Raw genomic sequence first — 23,133 nt, 5'->3', positions numbered from 1 at the left:
GTGTCCATTCTGTTTGTCCGACAGACTTCTCCGTCTAGCTAATCTTCCCCCTCAACTTCCCGAACATTCCTGCTCAATCACTCCGCTATCCGTTGTTTAGTTTAACTATGAGTGATTGTTTAGTGATTCTGCGGTGCTTTCCACCGCGCGCGACTAACCGTGTAATGTTTTTTCTCAGTGTTTCGCTCTGCACGTGACCTTTGCTTTGGAGATGTTTTAAGCTTTATAAACATAAATATTATTTTAATGGACGGAAGAGAGGTCGACAGAGTTAACAAACTGATACCAAGTACAAAAGAAGGGCAAATTAGAAATGAACAGCTTAAAATACGGAGGGAAATGTTAGTAATGGACTATTTGGATAAATCGGCCGAGATGATCTCGTGGAAGCTTTGTCTGAGGAAAATCATAACATATATATATGGAGCATGAGAGGACGAAATAAGCGACGACGAAGTGTAGAACAGTGTAAATTTGAAGATAACCTACAATAATTCGATGTGGTGCTCTATAGGTGAAGTTTCAAAATAACAGAACTGTAAAATAATTCAATGTAAATTTGATTTGATTTCAATTTAGCGCCCTTTCCAGCATCAAGGCTTGTAAGACGTGAATCTACTGCTTAACGAGGGATCCGAACAACATGAGGTCCCACCGGGAATCGAAGCCGGAAGTCCCACGCCAAAGGCGTGTATGCTAACCGCTTAGCTACGAGTGAGCTCTAATTCAATGTAAAATGCGCTGTGAAGCTTTGTTTTAGTCTTACGTTGATATAGTATATTTTTAACTAGTTTACTACTGTATTTCTAATTTTAGACGAACCAGAGTTGACAAAAACAAAAGATCGCCATCAGATTTAGAATTTTCAATAAAACCAGTGCGTAGCCATCTATCTGAAGAAATATGTAACGAAAAAAAAAACATTTTATTCTAAATGAGAAATAAAAAAAGGACTTACGTAATTGTAGGTTTCTCTAATAGTTATTACTGTAAAACTTATTATAATAATAAAAATGTTATTCCCTCTTAATCAGAAAATGTACAAAATTACGTTTCTAATACGAGAAAAATGTTTGAAACGATATTTGCATCACATTATGTTCGTGCGGTCCTTTTGACCGCGCGCGACTACTCGCGTTACTTTTTCAGCGCGACTTCTCGAAGGTTAAAAGCATGCTTACAGTGGTGGATCTAAACTGGGTGGCCTAGGCTCCCTCAGGTTTTTGAGTGAGCAAAAATAATTGAAACTATTATTTATATATTTTTGAAAGTTTATAGTAAATGTTGGCTTTTACTTCTTATTGCAAAAGTTTTGAAACACTAGATATAGTTTCAATTGCAGTTTTTCTCCCACCTAGCACACTACTTCCCTGAAATGTCCCATTTTGATCCCAATCATCCCATTCGGTTCCTGGTATTGTCGGGACAATGATAAGACATCCCATGGACGTCCTGCATGGGACGTCCTGAAGAATTCCCATGAAGAATGTCCACGGGACGTCCCAGATGGGACAGGAGGTCCGAGGGAAAACCAATAGACATCCCTTCGTGGTCCCGTTCAATATCCCGGGATATTAGCGGACATCTGGATCTCCCTCGGAAATCCTGTGGATGTCCCGAGAGCACATTCGGATAATCCCGGGATGTCCCGTCGTCCGTTGCGGGCTCAGTCTCGGACATCCTATGGACATACTTGTGCTATATGGGCTGTTACGTAAGGAAAAAAGGAAAAAAAACAGATGTATGTGGTATTTATTGATCTAGAAAAGGCTTTTGATCGCGTGAATTGGGAATTGTTGGAAGTTCTAAAAGAAAGTTGGATTGGAATGGAAAGATCGAAGACCCATAAGAAACTTATATATGAAACAACAAAGTAAGTGTTAGAATAAGGGAGAAAATGACAGAAGAAAGTACAATTGGAAGAGGAGTTAGACAGGGACACTTTCTCTAGTATACATTATTTAGTATCTATCTAGAAGAGATAATGAAAAAGAGCCTACAAAATGAAGACGACATTTCAGTAGGAGGCAGAATGATTGGGTGTATACGATTTGCGGATGATATGGCGCGTGATACAGAATCTGAAGAGAAAATCAATAAAATGTTGGAAAACTTGAGGAAGGGATGTGAAGAATATGGGATGAAAATAAATGTTAGAAAAGACAAAAGCCATGGTGATTGGAATGGAGCTGTCGGTGTCAAATATAGAGGTAGAAGGAAAAAAAATAGAACAGGTGACTAGTTTTCGATATCTGGGTAGTATTATTAATGATAACATGAAATGTGAAGGTGAAATAAAAGCAAGGATAGGAATGGCGAAACAAGCCTTTAGCAGGAAGAAAGTACTATTTTTTGGGATCTTGAATAAAGAGTTGCGAGAAAAACACATAAAGTGCTTCGTGTGGAGTATTGTGTTGTATGGGTCAGAAACATTGACATAACGCAAAAATGATGAGAAATAGCTGGAAGCTTTCGAAATATGGTCGTGAAGAAGAATGAGCGAATTAGCTGGGTCGAGTGGGAAACGAATGAGAGGGTGTTAGAAATGGTGGGAGGAAAAGAACAATTTGAGATATTATTAAGAAGAGGAACAAAGAAAGTGATTGGGACATTAGCCAAGAAGGAACTATATGATGAGAGATGTGCTAGAGGGTATGGTGGCAGGAAAGAGAAGAAGATGGCGAAGGAAACTGCCATTAATGGACGATATTAAAACAGAAAAATCGTATGTGAAGACGAACAAGTTACCAGAAGACCGTAGAGCATGGAAGCTTCTCAGATCGGCAAGTAGCCTGCCAATAATAGCAGAATGCCTATAATGATGATGTGTAAAACAATACTTGAGGTCCACAACGCCAACGTCCAACCTAGCCATAATATCCATCGGGAGCACTGGCGCAAATCCCGGGGGAATGAGGGGCACACGTTCCCTCCAATCTTGGAACTGGGGGAACTGTCCCCCCAATAATCCGATTTGAAATGTGGTTTTTGGGAAGAAAGGTGATGATTTGTGTCCGATTGCCACAAAGGAAAGTGAGATGAAATTGATGTCCCCCTCAGAATAAGACTAAAATTTTCCCGCCTCCCAATGTTAAAGACAACTCTGCTCCCTTGATCCTCCACAGCATTATTTTTCAGCTTCATAAAAATCGTGAACATCACTAAAAAAAATGGAAATGGTCTTACCCGTCCCCCCAATGTTGAAGACAGATTTGCGCCGCTGGTCGGGAAAGAGTTAAATTAGAAACTTCTGTAGCACCCATGAATAATTTTAAACTTATACCTACCATAGTCTAGGGTCTCTCTCTCCACCCGTTTTTACATTCTAGGTCCGCTACTGTTGCTTAATAAAAAGCTGTAATTGTTTACATTTAATTAAAATCATTTTTAACATTGACAATCAACCATCTTAAACTTCATACCATATTTATGGAGTTATTCAAGGGCTTATTCACAACATTGCTTTGATTCAAATCAGTGAGTAGCAATCGATAGCGCAAGTGGCGATACCTATTAGCGTGAGTGTATGACTGTTCACTAACATAGGAATTAGCGTGGCTCATTATTATTATTATTATTATTATTATTATTATTATTATTATTATTATTATTATTATTATTATTATTATTATTATTATTATTATTATTATTATAAATTAACTTAACCATCCTCCCCAAGATTTACACAATCGTTGCATCGATCCTGAAGTTTTTCAAATTCCTTAACAGAAAAGATAGTATTGCTTCTCAAACTAGCTGTTCGCAGCAGATTTGACATCCTTGTCCTGAAAATTTTAAAGATTAGATACCAGACAAACCAAACCACTTAGCGTAACATCCCTTTTTTCTGAGTATGAGCCACTCCTACTCCATCTGTTAGCGATTGGATGAACTATGTCCAACCTAGCGACGAACACGTGCTCAGAGCGCTGCGTTGCACTGTCTCTAACAGGCATATTATTGTGATGCCAAAATGTCTGGAGCCGTGGCAAAAATGCGAACTAAAGCTCACACCCTCACACACCCTCGCGTTGAGCCAATAAGGTTTCAGCTGTTGCTAAGCGAGAGAAAGTGAGTGGGATTCCTTCAGACGATAGCAGCGCTTGCAACGGAAGACTAGGGATCAAGTCAATGTGGTATAATAATATGTGATTTCAAGATCTAGTGACTGTCACGTCTTTTATTCACATGACTCCCCAGTTTACCTTACAATGCTGAGTAGACGTTGAAAATTAGGAAGCACAAGCCGAGATTCCAATCCTGGACCACGCGGACGTGAGTCCAATACTCTAACAACTCTTTTTTTCCTCAGTAATAAAGGGCCAGACTACTAAAAATTATACAAAAGCTAGCCATTTTTCTTTTGCACGTTTCTCTTAAGTGAAAAGGGATGATGAAATATAACTTACCACAATAATAATGTTATTCTACATCCGAAAATACGAATCGAAAGAATTTTCAGTGTTGCCATCGACAGAAATTACAGTGTGGCCAGAATATGAATTACCCAAAAATCTTGGTTAAGGCAGCGACTAGAAAAATGGGCTCAGCGGTAATTGCAATAAAAAGAAAGTTATTAAAATTACACTCTCTGTTTATTACAAAATAAATACAAGTGTTATTTAAAAAGTAGTTAACAAAGAGTCAAGGCAACATGATAAGTCAATTACCGTTGAGCTCATCCCTATATATTCATATAGCATAGCTGCTGAAAGGAGTACTAAATTGAAAATCAACATTTTAGGGTGAAATTTATCGCTTCACAAGTCATCCAAACTCCTTTTCTCTCGACGTCATTTTTGACGGTAATTTGATAAGTTCGTATTAAGGATCAATCATATAAATAAAAATGTAATTTATAGTAATAGAAAGCTCTGATGTCTTTCACTACTTATTTACCAGAGAACATGGATTTTGATGTCATTGTACGGTACAAAATTTGAATTTGGAAAGGTCCATTGTTAACCGAAACTTTCTGGAAAACGAAGACTTGGCACTACTGCAAATACATATCAGCTGTTAATTTTTCGAATCGAAATAGTGTTGACAAACTGTTGGTTTGTTGACGTTTAGTGATAGATACATATAATGTTTCTTACTTTTACATTACTTTAAACAAATTCATTCAATTGGTTGCCTTAAATAAATAAAATATCTGTTTTTTCTTATTGGTACTTTGAAGTTCGATTGTGCAACAGAGCAGGAAGTAAACGTCAGCGGTATTTCAGGACTAACAAGTCATCATGGATGCTCACCAGGAACCTCCACATCTGGAGAACCCACCAAATTTTCTTGATAGTACTTTAGATCAAGGTTCGTATACATAATTGAATGGAGTATGTTTAGTACAAGGGGTCCAGAAGCACGTAAAAAACACAAAATTTAGAAGAGAAATGAATAATGCAAGTACTTAGACGCAACAGAACGTAACCAAATCTAACCTAACTTAACCTAAAGTAACCTAAACTAACCTAATATTAGTAGAAATAAGTTAAATTCTATCAATTTTTTTTTTTTTTTGGAAAATTAGGATTGAGTATAGCCCGCTCCCCCCAGTAATTTTTAACGAATCATAGTGATTCTAACGATTCATACTAGTTCATAATGAATCGGAATCGCATGTTATAAAGATTTAAGATGTAAATCTTGTGGTAAGGAAGTTTTAGTAAAAGTAGTAGTAGTAGCAGTGTCAGTAGTAGTAGTAGTTAGTAGCAATAGTAGTAGTAGTAGTAGGAACGGGTTAGAAGCCCCGCAGGGGTTGGTTGGGTTCTGTTCTCGATATAAGTAGTAGTAGTGACTCTCCCAGTTCCGGTGACAAAGAACTGGGGGGAGCGGGCTATACACAAGCCGAAAATTATGCTGGGCCCATACACTAATATAACATAAACTAACCGAACCTAACCTACCCTAAACCAACCTAATGTGTAGGAATTACCAACATTTTTTACAGAAAAGAGCTGGACACCTTCTGCTAAACATAGGCCAATTGAATCGAATTGAATATATATCTTACTGCTTTAACACAAATATTAGCGGTTAAAAATTAGATGATGGTCAAGTTAGGGCACACCACATTTTGAAACATTTAAAGGCAAAATTTAGTACTCAGCATGAAAAGACATATTTAAAAGGAACAAATTTCTGCAAACGACAGAATTAAATAAAAGGTAATATAGCTGTATTTTAGGATTACTAGTGTAAAATCATTATAAGTGCATTGTGGCGGATAAAATAAATGAGTGCATATGAAAAACTACTGTACTAGATATTATTTTCCACCAGCGGTGTATTTCTGCACAGTGCAGAGAAGCTGTATTTTATGTTTATAAGTAGTATTACTAGTAAGGAACCAGGACAAGTGCTATTGAAACTCATATTATTGCCAAAGTCGACTTGTTTTCATTACCCCCTCTACGCTGATGCGCGTGCTCCCTTCGGATGCACCCCCGTGCGGGACCACCAGCTTCACCATTCCGTAACTGTTAAATAGCACTCGTGCGCTTAGTATGATGTGGCCACTAAAATGCACGAATACTATCTAAACGAGTCACGGCAGGAGTGCAGCAGGGGACCCGAGCAGCAGCGAGGTGATGAGTCTATAGAGGGCAGGCGCGCCAGCGAAGGTGGATATGCACATAAACGAGGTTAGAGCAAAGCACTGTGTATAGTTTATTTTATTTATTTATTTATTTTTACCTTTTGCTTTGAATTATGTATTTGTACATTACTAAAGACGTTTTATCCCGCTGTTTTCATTTCTCGCATGTTTGTATTCCAAAGTAACGAACATTACTAGCGTAAATTTCAGTTATGTGGACACTTCTATAGTTGCTCCTCATGAGTTAGTACATTGACTTCAGATAGACTACTTGACGTCATTTCAATTTGTATACTGTGGTCACTAGCTAAATGGGCGAATCCGTGCATAACAAATTCGACCTCTATTACTGAATTTCTATGTAGATACATATCTCAGAAGTAAGAACACAACATATTTAGACTATGTACACATTAGTCTATTAAAATTATTACAAATTTGTTCTGTAAATTTTACAAATCTATAGATCTGTACAATAAATCTGAAGTGAATTGCCCAAAGTAAAATCTTGTCACAGATAAGTTTTTGCTTTAGCCAATGCATTCATTATTGATTTACTCACTCAGTTCTTTGAGTTAGTGATTTGCTTCCATTTTTGAGAATGAATCTGTTCCATTTGTAATGTCATTATGTTTCATCATGAAGCATGGATTTATAGGTTTAGTTTGAAGTCACAGAGTTGTCAGTTGCTTGTTGTCAGGACCCTGCGTTAACGTAATGTTTAATGTTTGTTCAAACGTGTTATTTAGTGATGAAACGTTCGACATTCGTCGTATTTCAGCAATACTGAAGGCCATCAACTTGATATGAAAGCTAACAGCTACACGCAGGGCCGGCGCTAGCAGTTTTCCGCCCTGTGCGGTACTTTCACATGCTACTCCTTTAATCCGCAAACTTTATTTGGACAGAAGACGTTCAAGTCTCACAAAAAAGTAATATGCCCCATTTAGAAACATGTATGAAATGGAAAGGTTAAAAAAAAAAAAAAAAAAAAAAAAATTAAACTACATCTGTCGAATGCTAACATAATTTTTAAACGACTCGTTACATGACACAATATTCAGTATGCTCGTTTTCGCTGTATATCTGTGATGTACAGCAGCACATACAGAAAATAAAATAAAAGAAGTATGCTTTAGTCATAACTAAGAATTTTAATTTTTAAGTTTATTTTTATATCAAAAGGTGTTTCCAATAGAGTATGGAGCATGAAGATAATATAGTGAATCAAATATTACGGCAAAACTAAGGGATTAGCCTAAACCTTGCAATGTACTAGAACACAATAGACAGACATAAATTTAACACACGTTAATTGAAAGACACATTTCTTGCTTTATTATGAACAAATTTCTGTATTACATTCGCGTAGTCCAATGTTCCAGCCAATTGGTGTACTGTTGATACCATCGATAGACTACTCAAGCGTGTTTCAGACATAAAAGAATGTAATAGTTTTTAATAAGCTTAAGTATCGAAAAACTTCTTTCACCATTTGCCAAAACTTCTTTCTCCATTTGTCACTGTTACCAGTAAGGTTAGCAAAATCCTAAGTGCAACACTGACGTCGTGTGCAAAGTCATGTCCTTAATTAATTTTAAAGTCTCTTTTGGTGAACATTTAGGCTTAATTATAGCGGATAACACTTCAGTTCGTCTTTCAAATCACTGGGGTTGATATCTTTAGATTACTCATGTGTTAAAATGGCAAGTTTAGTACACTTTTCAGACAAACGTTCAGGTGGCATATCTTTAACATTTATTATATCGTAAAGAAAATCGAAATACTAGCTGTGATGCTTAAGTTGTTCAAACCTTTTTGTTAAAGCTAACACAATCACGTCTAGAACTTTGTAATAAAAATCGATCTTGTATCTTGTTTGTGGATCTTCAATAGCTTCATCCTCTGCCTCGTACTGAAACTGTCTCTTCTCCTTTCGACTTTGAGCTTAAACTGTATTACCTATTCGTGGATCATCCATATCTAATGCTGATGCCAACCCCATCGCATCAACTAAGTAAGATTGAAACTTTGCATCATTTCTTCTCCTCTCAAAGTACTCAAATACATTTTCAAGAAACCCGACTGAATCCAACACATGAGAATCAGTGCTTTGGAGACTTTTGCTTACTATGTTTATGTGGAGTAAAAAGTCATACCAGATAACGAGTGAGCAAAGGAAAGTAACAGTTACGGAGCTTGTTTGCTATACACAGAGCATCGTCGGTGACCATTCTATCTGTTCTGTTGCCATTAATTATTTGAAATAAGGCATCATAGACCTCTCCTATTTGATATCTAAATGGAGTAACAGCATCAATTCGCCTCTCCCAGCTTATGGTTTTAAAGTGAAACTGTTAATACGTTCCTTTAGTATGACCCAACATTGAACTGACGCAGAAAAAAAAAGTCATAAACCTTTCTAACTATACAAAAAATGAAACTGCGCTCTGAGATGCTGTGGCTGCATCGTTGAGACAAGATTTAGTGAATGACTACCGCAAGGAACATAGAAGGCTCGGGAGTTCATTTCTTAAATTCTTTTCTAAATACCTGAATGTTTGCCTTTCATATTGAAAACATTGTCGTATCTTTGGCCCCTCGTATCTTCGATAGGAATGTTCATTTCCTTTAGCTGTTTAATTATTACCTCTGTAAGTCCTAGACTAGTGATGTCTGTTACCGGAACCAAACCAAGAATTCGCAAATTTTTAGAAGGCATTCGCCATTACTGTATGTAATTTGTACAAAACGAACGATTATTGTCATATGCTCAGTAAATTGGTTAACAACTCGTTGCTAGAACCTAAATGTCACTAGGAGCTGTAGGCAAGAAACGCCTGTCTCAAGTAAGATCGTATCTTTTGCATACTTGTAGTTTAGCGTTAGAATATTGCTGAATAGAAAAAGTATAAAAGAAACCTTGATCCTCTTATCCACTTTGGCTGAAAATCTTATATACGCCATCAGTGGTAGAGCGTTCACCTCTGGTGCTTGGGGTTCCGGGTTCAATACCAGCCCCCGCCAAGTGGACTTTGTGGTGGACAAACACCGTGTGCGTGGGTTTTCTCGGGGTTCTCCCGTTTCCTCCCACTTTCTTCATTCCACCATTTCATTCATTACTCATCATCACCGTCTCCTTTAGCCTAACCGGCATAAACGTGGGACGTAAAACTCTAAATATTTCATTTCAATTCATTTCTTATATACGCCACTTCAAGGGAAATATTGAACGAGATACCTGTGGCTAGTAGTTTGATAATTGAAAATGAAGGAGAATGCTCCGAATTTCCTGAGTGAGTATTATCTCGATTCTAAGTAAAGTAAGTTCAATTACATTCTTAGGTGAACACAATTTTATTTTACCATGGGGGGCTATTACGAAGCATTATATTTTGATAGTATACTTTTCTTTTTCAAATTTTGCCGTCCATTAGACTTGCCACCCTGGGCGATGGCACGGCTCGACTCCCTCTCGCGCCGGCCTTGCTACACGTATTGCATTGGTGTAGGCTTATTACAGTTAGCGAAAAATTGTACTTTCTGTCTAATGGGGTGCAAATAGTTTTCAGCATTTCGTGGGGGATCTTACTAAAGTGTGTCATATTTACTATAATAGGAATTGTTCAACGTATTTGGAGCAAATGTCAGTGAGAAGTGGATATTCGTAAGTAATTCGAGACCTCAAGTTCGTCAGGACATTTAGTAGGCTTTATTAGTGGCGGAGGTTTGACAGTTGAAATAGATGAGACATAGCTGCTGAATGTACGCTATTTTAAATTTAAAAAACTCTCCTTTTTGTATCTGTTTTGATATTTAATAATTGTTGGTAGGATGGCGTATACGAGGGTTGATCAGAAAGTGAGGTTACGAAGCCTGCAGTGAAACGTGTATATATTATTTCATACAACCAATACAGCCACAGATAGTACATGCATTAGGTTATTTTGTGACAGTCTCCATATCGGTTGAGGTACTTGTAGGATCGTGGGATGAATTTGAAGATTTCCTTCAGGTAAAAAATCCTGTTCTTGCGTGTTCAGCCACGTTGTCACTTTCCGGTACCGCAGAATATCGTGCACAATGTGACGAATGCTTGCGAACGACATTCCCAATTCTGCCATTAGATACTGTAATGTGATTCGCCTGTTGCCGTGAATCAGCTCCTCCACGTGAGCTGTGTTCAAATCTGTTAATGCCGTGATGGGTTGGCCACTGCGCTCCTCGTCGGTGATGTTTTCTATACCAGTCGCAAACTTTCGATACCATTCTGCGTTAAGTTGAGTTGATTTTGAGTCCCCTTTCAGCAGCGAGACTATATGAGACGGACGCTTCTGCGATATGCTAACGAGACATTACAGTCTCTCCGTAAACCTCTACCAGTAAATTTTAGCCGCGGTTACACGTTTCACCCCCCAGAAATCGAATAAGAGCGGACTTATTCACGATACTTTTTTTTCTTTCTTTTTTTGCGCCATTTGTGTTTACCTACAACTAGCATCGTAGGTGGCAGATGATTGAAACTCTGCACAGTTGCCAACTCCTTGTATTAAAATTACTGCACAGTCCTCATTCCTCTATAACAGACGAAACTTCAAAAATGTTGGCCTTGTAACCTTAGTTTCTGCTCTTTCCTCGTATATGATAATGCAGCTTCTACTTTACGTTACGTGTCCGTCTGGCTTTGTGCTCTGTTGTCTGGCTTACGTGCATTACGTCATTTGCTTTTGTTTGGTTGGTTTAGTTAGGGTTTAGCGTCCTGCGCAGTAGTGAGACTGTAGAAACATTGATCTGCAGCTAGTACGTAAAATTCGGAATCTTAAATAGGGCAAACAGACATCAGTTTACAACAGTGCAGGCTGCAAGAAAAAATTTGAAAAAGCCATTTTCATACTTAATGGTGGATTTAAACGAGAGTGAATACATGAAGTCTTACTTATCGTCCGTTTCAAAACATAAGAGCCTTGTCTCACATCACTACCAAAAGGGCAACCCAACCCTTATTAAGCCAGATGTCTGATGTCATTAGGTAGAAAAAGAAACAAGAAAGGAACACAAGTGAAAAATAAAGACATGTTATTACTTTCTGTGATAAATTAAGTAAAAGAAATCTGGAGAAAAGGTTACGTTTAAAAACTTTTTTCCTCTTTCTAACCGAGGGTCGTTTATTGTTTTCATAGATTTATGACCTCTTGATAATGAACAGAGCCGTGTAGGTGTTCTTTGCAAATTTAAGGAATCGAGGTTTTCTTGTTCTGAACATAATCGTCTCTATAACATTGTAGTTCTTTAAAAAAAAAAAAATCGGGCTTTCCAATGCTCTTATATTTTCTGTATATTTGCGTCTATTCCTATAAACTCCTGTATATCCTAGATTTTAACGAAACCTCCTATATTTTTGTGGCATTGCTACTTCCACTTTTGAAAGTAACCTACCTGTTATAAAGCAATTAATAGATGCTATGCAGAACGCGTGGAGAATGTATAAAGATTACTTAGAAGAGGGCACAGTGGTAAAGATTTCCAGAGAAGAAAGTGCGTTTAGAAATGCGAATCAAGAAGCTATATCAAAGGAAGTTTCAAAGAGTGAATCGTCTCTGAAGAAATTAAATGAAATGGATAAAATATTACAGAGAGGAAATGGAAGTAGGATACTAGACTAATGAAAGATGCTCAAACAAGATTATCTTCTGCGCTATCAAAAAAAAAAAAAAAAAAAAAAAAAAGACATGGCTGACATTAATGTTGCCCCCAAGACGAGTAGAACAAAGAGAAACGGAAGATGGCAAATAAGCATATTCGGGCACTGAAGAAAATGAAAGTGTAACTGATATTTTTACTATTGGATATATTTCCTTTCCTTAGATATTTTCATCTTGGAGACGTATACTTACAAACACTGATTTCCTGATGCATATCTTTTTACACTTGCTTAGTACTTGGTGATCTACGTACAAAAACACTAAGAAACTCGTATAAAATTTTGCAACGAGATAATTACCCATTTAGTTATATTTAGATGTATGTTCATATAACAATTTGTAACGGTGACGGTAACGGCGGAGGGTATTAGTGGTTAAAATATGACGCAAAATTTTAATAACCTCCCGTTATCCGGAATCTCGGTAGCAGGAGCGCACGCTCCGAAAACGTGTATCAAGAAATATTGAACTCAAAGAGGAATACCAATATTAATACTACAACACACTTGGGTCGTAATCGACAACTTACCATTCGAGCCTTCAATATAAATCTCCACAATGTTGTGATTCACGAAGCTGTCAGACGTAGCGTGGACGTAGGGAGATGATGCAGACTCAGAAGTTTCAGAATACACTTGCGTAAACTTGTTATTAAGGCTGCAGACTACTAAATATTTTTGAAAAACTAATAATTTTTCTTTTGCCCGTTTCTCGTAAGTGGAAAGAGGTAATAAAATGTAACTTACCACAATAATAGATAATGTTATTCTACACCTGAAAATACAAATCGGAAGAATTTTCAGTGTTGCCATCCATAGAAATTACAGTGTGACCAGAATTTGAATTACTCAAAAATCTAGGTAAAGGCAGCGACTAGAAAAATGAATTCAACGGTAATTGATGACTTATCATGCTGTCTATCCTTCTTGTTTACTACTTTTTAAATAATGTTTCTATTTATTTTGTAATGACTTATTTATTTTGTAAGAATTTATGTAAGGTTTATAAAATAAATAGAAATATTATTTAAAAAGTAGTAAACAAGAAGGATAGACAGCATGATAAGTCATCAATTACCGTTGACTTTATTTTTCTAGTCGCTGCCTTTACCTAGATTTTTGAGTAATTCAAATTCTGGTCACACTGTAATTTCTATGGATGGCAACACTGAAAATTCTTTCGATCCGCATTTTCGGGTGTAAAATAGCATTATCTATTATTGTGGTAAGTTACATTTTATTACCTCTTTCCACTTACGAAAAACGGGCAAAAGAAAAATTAGTAGTTTTTCAAAAATATTCAGTAGTCTGCCCCCTTAAAAACCATGTGTATTTATGTACTATATTTGTTTCTATAATACCACATTCTATCAGAAAATAGTATTCATATACACAACAGATAATGCTCAGCACAAACGAACAATATTTTGACGTAAACAGTCGCTTCAATAATGATTTGGCAACGTCACTGATTTTAATTACTGATACCGTTCAACATAAAAATGAGATTGACAAGTACTCAAAAGAAATAAGATATATAAAACAAGGAAATATACAAAATACTACATACAACCAAAATAATAATAATACATGCAATAGGGTTTCTCTACTATATTTCTAAAAGTCTTTTCAGAATAAATTAAAGTCCAGACGACAGTAGCAAATTGTTATTTCAAATGTCTAGAAAGAATTGTTTTAGAGAAATTTGATCTCCTATTTATATTTGTATTTATTATTTATTTATTATTTTTAATTATTTCCTTTTTACGGATGCACTGAACTATTATATAGTACTTGCCACTTGGTATAATTGTTTCTATCTTCAGTTCTATCTTTTCCTGAACAGATGATTCACTAGTGAAATACTAATTTGAATGCAAAGTGACTAACTAACTGACACTTGATAGTCGCGACTGGCGAACTTTTATTTAGACTGAATTCAACTTATTACTGATATTTCAAACATTCTTCACAGATAAATATGTTAGCTAGCACAGTTTTCAGAAATAATGCCGTTATGTAACGATGTCATATTACTACTGTAATTGTTAGATATTTTTGTAGCTATAAATTGAAGGTATGCTATTATATAGGCCTATATCAAATATAGATTGATATTCTTTCAAGCGCTTTTTCTGGATATATGTTCCAAATTTGTGCTTAAGACGAAAAGAATTCAATGCAAAGTAATGCGTTCATATTGTGCGCTCATTATATACACGACGTTCTATATTTACTGATCCTCTAGAGTGTATACAAGTGATTGACTTCTACTAATACTGACTGGCGCAAAAAACTTTACATTTAATCTTTGTATCACTGATATGCTGTATACAGTAAAATAGATTAGGTTATGAATGAAGTATTTGAAATGAATATTATTATATCGCTTGACATAAATACTGTATGAATATTTCAGATTTACTTTTTATATGCGCATGTGTTTCAACGATTATATTAAAAGAATTCTATGACGTTACGAGTGCAAAGCATGCTTTAATGTGTCGTATACCGTATACACATATCACTTGTTTCAATTCTTTTCGTTGACATTAGTACGTGAATTCACGTTAAATTCAATTGCTCAAATCATTTTTTTTTTTATATATATATATATATATATATATATATATATATACTATGACGCATGCAAACTAACTATAATACAAGTGTTTTAAATATGACGATCTTCAATAGTGATATGCGATGTTTACTTGCAGTGTTTTTGCTTCTTCACGAATACGGCTTACTTGTTATTTTGTGCACATTCAGTTTTCTTACCTTTACCGGCAGGTTGAAACAAAATAAGTTCTTAAAAGCTTCATGTTCTGTTATTAATTCACTTACAAATAATTCTACATAGTTGCATTTTTATTTTATTCTTCTCTTTATGCTTTCTCACTTGTTCTTACTTTTAAACTGCTGCTGCTGATCGTGTCTTGTGTTGACAATGTTGTCAGTGAAGTTTAGACAACATTGGTGGAGTTCAGAAGGTTACTGAGCGGAGCGCTCAGTCACACCGCTCAAAGTTAGCGACACGCAAAACTCGCGAAAACAACGGCACACAAATGCTGATGGGGCAGCGTGTCCTGTCACAAATTGGTGTAATTTCCATGTGAATTGTTTTCTTATTTCTACCTACTGGATAACTGAAATGTTCCTTTTACACAGCTTCACGAGACTTCCTGTATTTTTCGTCGGGATTTCCGATTTCCGATATATATTAGCATTGGAAAGCCTGAAAAATAGAAGGAACAGAAGAAAATCCGGGTAGTAACTGGATACTTATTGTCTATTTTCCGGCATTTTTTCTTGCAGCCAACTTTTGGATGTCTAGAAACATGCTGTTCGAACTACTATTTTCAGAACATAGGTCACATGAATGTATGTTAACCCAAATTTTCCTAAGGAGTTCTTGTCCCTTTTCGTACGCGAGAATTTGCGAGTCTCTGGAAATCACACAGGCCAAGAAAAATAAATAGCCTTAGAATTTTTTAAATATGTAAATTATATATTTCTGTCATATTCTAGCTGTGAAACAAGGACCACAGAAAAATGAGTCAAGGACCGCATATGACCCGCGAGTTTGATATGCTTGACGTACAGTTTAATCTGAAATACAAACCACATCAGCTCCCGCAGGATCTCGCGCACCGATGACGTGTACATACGCTAACCACATTTAGCTACATGCAGAGAGCTCAATTCATTGCTTCTGTTATAAGAAGTGCGATATAATTGTTATATATATATAAATTCTGTCGTATGGTTCTCACAAGTCGGGAAATGTGGTGGTTTTTCTACATTAAGTGCTTGTAGGGAGCGCCGTTTTGTTATTCACACAAGTGGCACACCAAACCTGATTTTTTTTATTACATAATGGAAGCTCTGAGATGTAGTTAAAACAGCAGTGTGTGTTTAGGTAAATAAATAAACCGCTGACGAAGGTGTGGATTCCATTGAAAATTTCAGCATTAACAAATATTTAGATGCATTACTGAGCTTAAGTCAACAGTCATTCTGATGTAGAATCAGTAATAAGAGTGTCAAAGTGTCTACAATTTATTTATACCATAGAATTGACTGGCTGATATAAAGTAATGCTTATTTTGAAGGTGTATTTTCTTCATTATTATGAAGTATCAAGTATGAGATTTGTATTTAATCATTTAAGTGTTTTTTTTTTTTTTTTTCTTTCAAAAGTTATTTTATTTATTTGTTTATGTTTGTAAATGTTTAACAGTACAGTTTGTTTGTTAATGCGTTTTTGTACTTGTTACGCTCAACAGTTGTAAGTTTTGTATCCACGAATGGCTGGTACATGCTTGCAGGATGCATTGCTCTCGTCTGTCTGTGGAAGAACTTGGAACCCAAAATTGCACAATGGCAAAAGAAAAAAGAGGAAGACGCCGAAATAGCACGACATCACAAAGGTAAAGAATTTAAGTGTGTAATGTGTAATAAAGTACAATTAAGAAGTGAAAGTGTGCTGTCTGTATTTTCTAAAACAGCAGTTACTCGTATTTCCTATGCTATTATATTGTTAGTTCATGTGTCATATTTAGTGATGTGAGGTGGAAAATTTTCCGCTATATTTTCCGGAAAATTTTCCGTTCAAAAAAAAAAAAAAAAAAATCAGTAATCAAGTAATAATTCCCCAGCAATCATAAAATTGATTGAATTCATGTATAAAAATGTTAAAAAGTGAAAGATCGTTTAAAGAATGTGAAAATTTTCATGGCTTAGACAATTTTCAGTACTATGTAGAAACAAGTTAAACAATTTTTCATGAATCAAAATATTTTCTGTCTTATATGGAAAAATTGAAGAACTTTTTATGTGTCGGAAAATTTTCATCATTTTGAAGCAAAAAGTAAAACAACTTTTTGTGAATCGGAAAGTTTTATTTCTCTGTAGAAACAAGTGAAAGGAATTTTCATAGATCAAAAAATTTTCATCACGATGTAGAAAGAAATGGAAAAAACTTTTCGTAAGCCGGACAATTTTGGATATTATCTATAGTGATGTTAGGTGGAAAATTTTCCATTATATTTAACTGCACATAGAGCTACAAAATTGAATTTCTGTAGAGAAAAGTTAGTCAGCAACAAATTATAATTTTCCAATTAGCTTTCGGGAACCGGAAAATTTTCTAATATTTCAAGTTGGGAAGTAATATTTTACACAGTGTTTCTCTCTCTCTCTTCCTCTGCGAGCTCCTTCGTTGCTAAGCGATTAGCATACGCGCCTTTGGCATGGAAGACCTGGCTTCGATTCCCAGCGGGAGCTCATGTAGTTCGGATTCCACGTTAATCAGTTGGTCCCGTCTTATATAGTCTCGCTGCTGAAAGAGATGCTAAACTCAAAATCAACTCAATTCAACTTCTCTCTCTCTCTCTCTCTCTCTCTCTTTGTGTGTGTGTGTATGTATTTGTATGTATGCAAAGTACAGAGAACATACATCGAGTTCGTAGAGTACAAATATCCCATTCAATTATTTAAAATTTCAATTTATTAAAAGTCATGAAAATTTTTCGATTCATAAAAACATACTCCACTTATTCCTACATCGTTGTTTAGCCGTAAAATTTATTGGTAATAAATATTGTCTTAAGAAGTTACATGAAGCGAAAATTTAACGATTCTTCATTTCAAGAATGTTTCAAAAAACTTCAATGCGTTCTTCCCTCAGAATCCACCTTTGATCTTACAATATTAGATTTCTTCAGTTTAATACGCATAAGACGGTTTTCTCATAGCTTTATTACTTTTATAGATTTACATACTGCAACATTCATAAATAAGTAGATACAATATAAAGTGTCTACTGTAAATTTTTGACTACCCAAAATTCGAGTTTAAGTAACTCATGAAAGCAAATACTGATCATTTTCTGGAAATAAACATTTATTTATTCATGTATTCATTCAGAAGAGAAAGTGAAATATAACTAATAAGAAAGCTGATTTGTGTCGTTGTTCTTCCAATATTTTATACATAATAATGGTAGTTTTACAATACAAATATCTGCTGTAAGATGTTGATTATACAAAATTCCAATATTGAAATTATGATTTACGAGTGTTAAACACAATAAAATAATTTTTTCTTATTTTCTGTTACAAAAATAATCTGCATAAGGAACTTTTATGTAGTTATTTCATTACATAGGCAGTCCTACATGTGAAGAAATAGTGAAATTTTTTGTTTCTGAACTTGATAAATTCACAAAGGTTTCTCTTCAACTTCTTGTTACATTTTAAATATTGGAATGGGATATTTGTTCTCTACGAACTCGATGTATGTTCCCTGCACTTTACACACACACACACACAGAGAGAGAGAGAGAGAGAGAGAGAGAGAGAGAAAGAAAGAAAGAAAGAAAGCAAGAAACACTGTATATTTTTACTTCCCAACTTGAAATATTAGAAAATTTTCTGGTTTCCGAAAGCTAATTGGAAAAATGATAATTTGTTGCTGTCTAACTTTCCGCTAGGAATTGAATTTTATAGCTGAACGTGCAGTTAAATATAGTGAAAAATTTTCCACCAAACATCACTATATATAATATCCAAAATTGTCCGTATTATGAAAGTTTTTTCAGCTGTTTCTACATCGTGATGAAAATTTTCCGACTCGTAATAAATTCTTCAATTTTTCCATACAAGGCAGAAAATACTTCGATTCATGAAAAATTGTTTAACTTGTTCCTACATAGTACTGAAAATTGTCTAAGCCAAGAAAATTTTCAGATTCTTTAAACGATCTTTCACTTTTTAACATTTCTATACATGATTTCAATCAATTTTATGAATACTGAGGAATTGTTACTTGATCACTGATATTTGTTAAGAACGAAAAATTTTCCGGAAAAATATAGAAGAAAATTTTCCACTTCACATCACGGCTAAACAACGATGTATGAATAAGTGGAGTATGTTTTTATGAATCGGAAAATTTTCATTGTTGTTATAACTTAATAATGTAATAATTTTTAAGAATGCGAATTCATGCTTGTAATGTATTAGTAAAGTACTCTTTTGTGTACATCGTGTGATATTGAATGTACTATATTTAACTATACTGTTTTGGTGGTAAAGAAACACCATGTGCGTAAGTTTTTTCGGGGTTCTCCCGTTTCCTCCCATTTTCTTCATTGCATCATGTCATTCATTTCTCATCATCACCGTCTCCTTTACCCTAGCTGGCATAATCGTGGGACTTAAAACTCAAAAGTTTTCATTTTTTATTTTGTACTGTTACGATGTTTTCTGACACTGTCCTCAGTAGATCTGGCCAGCTTACATGGAACTCCTCTTGTCACATCTTAAAAACTTTATTTCGCAGTATTTCGTGTGCACGGTAAACGGCAATGACATTTTAAAAATAATAATGTTATTCCTTGCATTTTTTTTTTTTTTTTTTTTTTTTTTTTTTTTAAGGCTTATTGCTGTGAAAACCTTTTAAGAAGAATTTACACAGAATACTTTTATCAAAACTTACGTAATTTTGTTCTAGTTTGTCAAAACTATACCCATTTCCAAAAGCAGGGTGTCTACTGACCTGGAAAACCAGGAATTCATTTTTGTACCTGGAAAACTTGAAAAAATTCTCAGTGTTACCTTTTCACTGCGTATAATAAAAAAAAATCCTCTTTTCTTAAAAGCTTATGTTTTCTGAGTATGTTGATGGCAATCACTGGAATACCTGAGCTGAGTTCTACCACTGCTTCCATTTGCTTGTGACAGTTTTTTTTTTCTTTCTTTTCTTTCTTATTTCTTTACGCTTTCTTTTGATAGAGTTCTCATAGAACTAGAAAGTCTTTAGGTGAAATAGCTGTTCATATTTTATGTGGCCATTCGAAATCATTTTTTTTTCAACTGTACAAATCTAGAAATCAGGGAAAAAAGGCTAGTCAGAGAAAATGCTGCTTAAATTGGAAATCATGGAAAATTGAAAATTTTTGCTCAGGAAGTACAGTGCTTATGGTTCCTACTTCAAAGTTACGAGGGGCACCAATTGTTTATCACCAGAAATTATGGCCAATGAAATGCTCCAAGAGTCACTTGCTCTTGAAGCATTTGTGGAAAAGCAGCAAATAGCACCTGTAGTTACAGACACGGTGAAACGAAAGTATTTGGAATTGTGTTCAAATCCTAAAATTCCGCAGAAGTTGACAAATTTCAATCAAAAATACGAGAGATTAGATTCTTTCCTAAATGATTTATTCACGAAGGAGGGCTTTTCTAATGCTCTTAGAACTTTCATGCATAAAATTTGTGTTCTTTTTCACTGTAACGCTGCAGTAGGAAGTTAGCTTCTCCGTTAACAAAGAGTGTTTCGTTGAAAATCTACAGGACAAGAGCTTGGTTGCTTAAAGAAGTGTGTTAGATGCTGTACATGTTGCTGGAGGGATATCCAATGTTAATATCACAAAAGACATTATGTTGAAATGCATGAAGCAGAGAAATAAAAGACTGTACTGAAAAACAAGACAGAAAATATCAAGAAAAGAAAAGACTTAAAGAAAAAATAAAAATGTTAAAAATAAAAATAAAAAGACTGCAGACTGATGCTGAAGCTCAATTATTTGCTTTCAATAAAGAAGCAAGGAAAAGTAAATGACACATTGAGCTCGTGAAGCATAAGAATCAAGATTATAATATGTTCTGCAGTTTCAGTTTGTTATTTGGCTTATACTGTGTGTGAGTATGAGATCATGTGCTTTTATTTACAAAGAAAGAAATTGTACTCAAAAAACACCAATCTGAACACCTTGTTTTTGTTACTTATACTTACAGCCAGGCCTTTTTTTTCTTATCAGAAGTGAAAAGTAATTTACTTTAATTTTATGTAACTACTTTTGGTAAATTTTAAAGAAATTGCATGAAGAAAATTAATTTTAAGTTAATACAAAGCATAGAATATGTTGCATTTAATCAACTTCAATCTTAACACATTTTTGTTACAGAATTATTATACAAGGACAAAGCACTAAAGTGACCAAAGTAGCTAGGATTGAACAACGTACAAAGAATGAAAAAGTGACTGACTGGACTGAGACTCGAACCCGGGACCTCCGGCATACCGTACAGATTCGTTAACCACTACGCCACCCAGTCCGTTTCCCAGAACAGCCACCCACACACACACACACACACTCTCTCTCTCTCTCTCTCTCTCTCTCTCTCTCTCTCTCTCTCTCTCTCTCTCTCTCTCTTTCTTTCTCTTTCTCTTTCTCGAAGTCGGTGCTCTCCACTCGGACCACGTGGGGTGTACCACAGACCCCTGCTGTGATTGGACAATCCCTGTATCCATATATTGAGTACCTATGACCGTTGTGATTGGTCCGTATATTGAGCACCTGTGATGTGTCTGTATATTGAGAAACTTTTTCACTCTGTACATTGTTGAATTCACATCTATAAAGGATATGGTGTGTTAAAATATCGATTGTTTCCTCTTTCATTAATATCTATAGCTAGGGTTGCTTCTTTCAGTTCAAGGACTTCTAATGTTACCTTTGGACCAGGCTTAGGCTGATTGTTCTAAAAAAAGTTACTTGTGAATCCAGAATATTTTTTGTTTTGCAATTCGTAATTTCTCTATTTCTGTTTTGCTAGCCATTCCATTTTTGTATGAATAAATTTGTAAAAATGAAATACTTGGGCATTCTCCATCCAAGAAGAATATGTAGTAACATGTAATAGTAAATTAACATGTGTCTTGAATTTAAATTAATAAGTTCTATAACTTCTTCACGTAGTGGAAACAAATGTTAAAATGTTAATATTATCACGGGATATGAATCACTCGTTAGTAAAAGGTGAAAACTCTGCTTGCTTTTTTCAGTTATTGCACATTGTTTCTCAACTGGCCTTCCTGGAAAATATTATAATTAGACCTGGAAATCCTGGGAAAAGCCTAGAATTTAAAAACAAAAACATCAAGTAGACATCCTGAAAAGGTGCTTCGTGAAGATGCTGTTATAATGCTAAACCTACATTGAACTTCGGTGGTTACACACTTCTTTAACTTAGCATGTAAACTCTATAACTAAGCATGTAATAAATAATAATAATAAATAATAACTAACCATGTAATATTTCTGCATAATGTAATTATTTATTTGTTCTGAAGAATTCAACGACAATGTAAAGAAGTGTATTATCAACAAACTTTAATAAATAGCGTTTAACATAGATTTAAAATTGCAACAGCATCTTGACAAAGTGGCTTTCAGAGGTGAGCAAAATTTTCTACAAACTAGCGTATTTCATAAAAGTCTTCTGCGCAACTTTTCACATTCAAAGAAGAGGATTCTAGCGCAAGGAATTCACGTTATCATATATTAAGTTTCTTTTCCTTCTTTCTTTCGTCAGTACTGTTTACGGTACACATGAAATAGTCCAAGATAAACTTCTTAGAAGTGACATCAGTTCCAAGTAAGTTGCTCAAATTAGCTGAGGAAGGTGTTAGGAAACATCGAAACGATAGACCTAACTACATTTTATATTAGACTCAATATTTAAAAGCGTACACTTATAAATTACTAATAATATTACGTTAGAAAGATGTCTTCGTATATCGTTGTCTATGCTTGCCCAGGCTTTTCCAGCTTTTCTGTAGTAGCGATAGAATATTGAGTGCTTTGCAAACTAGGGAATTATATATGAAATTAAATACATTAAGATAATTATTACAAATTATTCCATAGGCATCATGTACCCAGGGACGGTAGCTTTGTAATATGGAACACTTCTGGTACAGGGGGTCCTCAGTATGATCCGAGGACGTGAGTTTGTGGTAGGTGAATTTTCTGGCAATTGTCCCA

General features: G+C 35.1%; 1 protein-coding gene across 1 annotated transcript in view; it reads left to right on the top strand.

The window, feature by feature from the left end:
* Window positions 1–5,006: 5,006 nt before the first annotated feature.
* The window catches only part of LOC145662463 (selenoprotein S-like), a 34,075-nt gene continuing 15,948 nt past the window's right edge, over window positions 5,007–23,133 (top strand). Inside the window, exons 1-2 of the mRNA XM_081728067.1 lie at window positions 5,007–5,313; window positions 16,589–16,732. Of these exons, the coding sequence (XP_081584193.1) occupies window positions 5,244–5,313; window positions 16,589–16,732 (214 nt within the window). The 5' untranslated portion in view covers window positions 5,007–5,243. The remainder of the gene's footprint in view (window positions 5,314–16,588; window positions 16,733–23,133) is intronic.

Source organism: Thermobia domestica, chromosome 10, assembly GCF_964235325.1.
Source record: "Thermobia domestica chromosome 10, izTheDome1.hap1.1, whole genome shotgun sequence".
NCBI lineage: Eukaryota > Metazoa > Arthropoda > Insecta > Zygentoma > Lepismatidae > Thermobia > Thermobia domestica.
The sequence above is the reverse complement of the archived record's forward strand: the minus strand, read 5'-3'. Positions and strand labels throughout refer to the sequence as shown.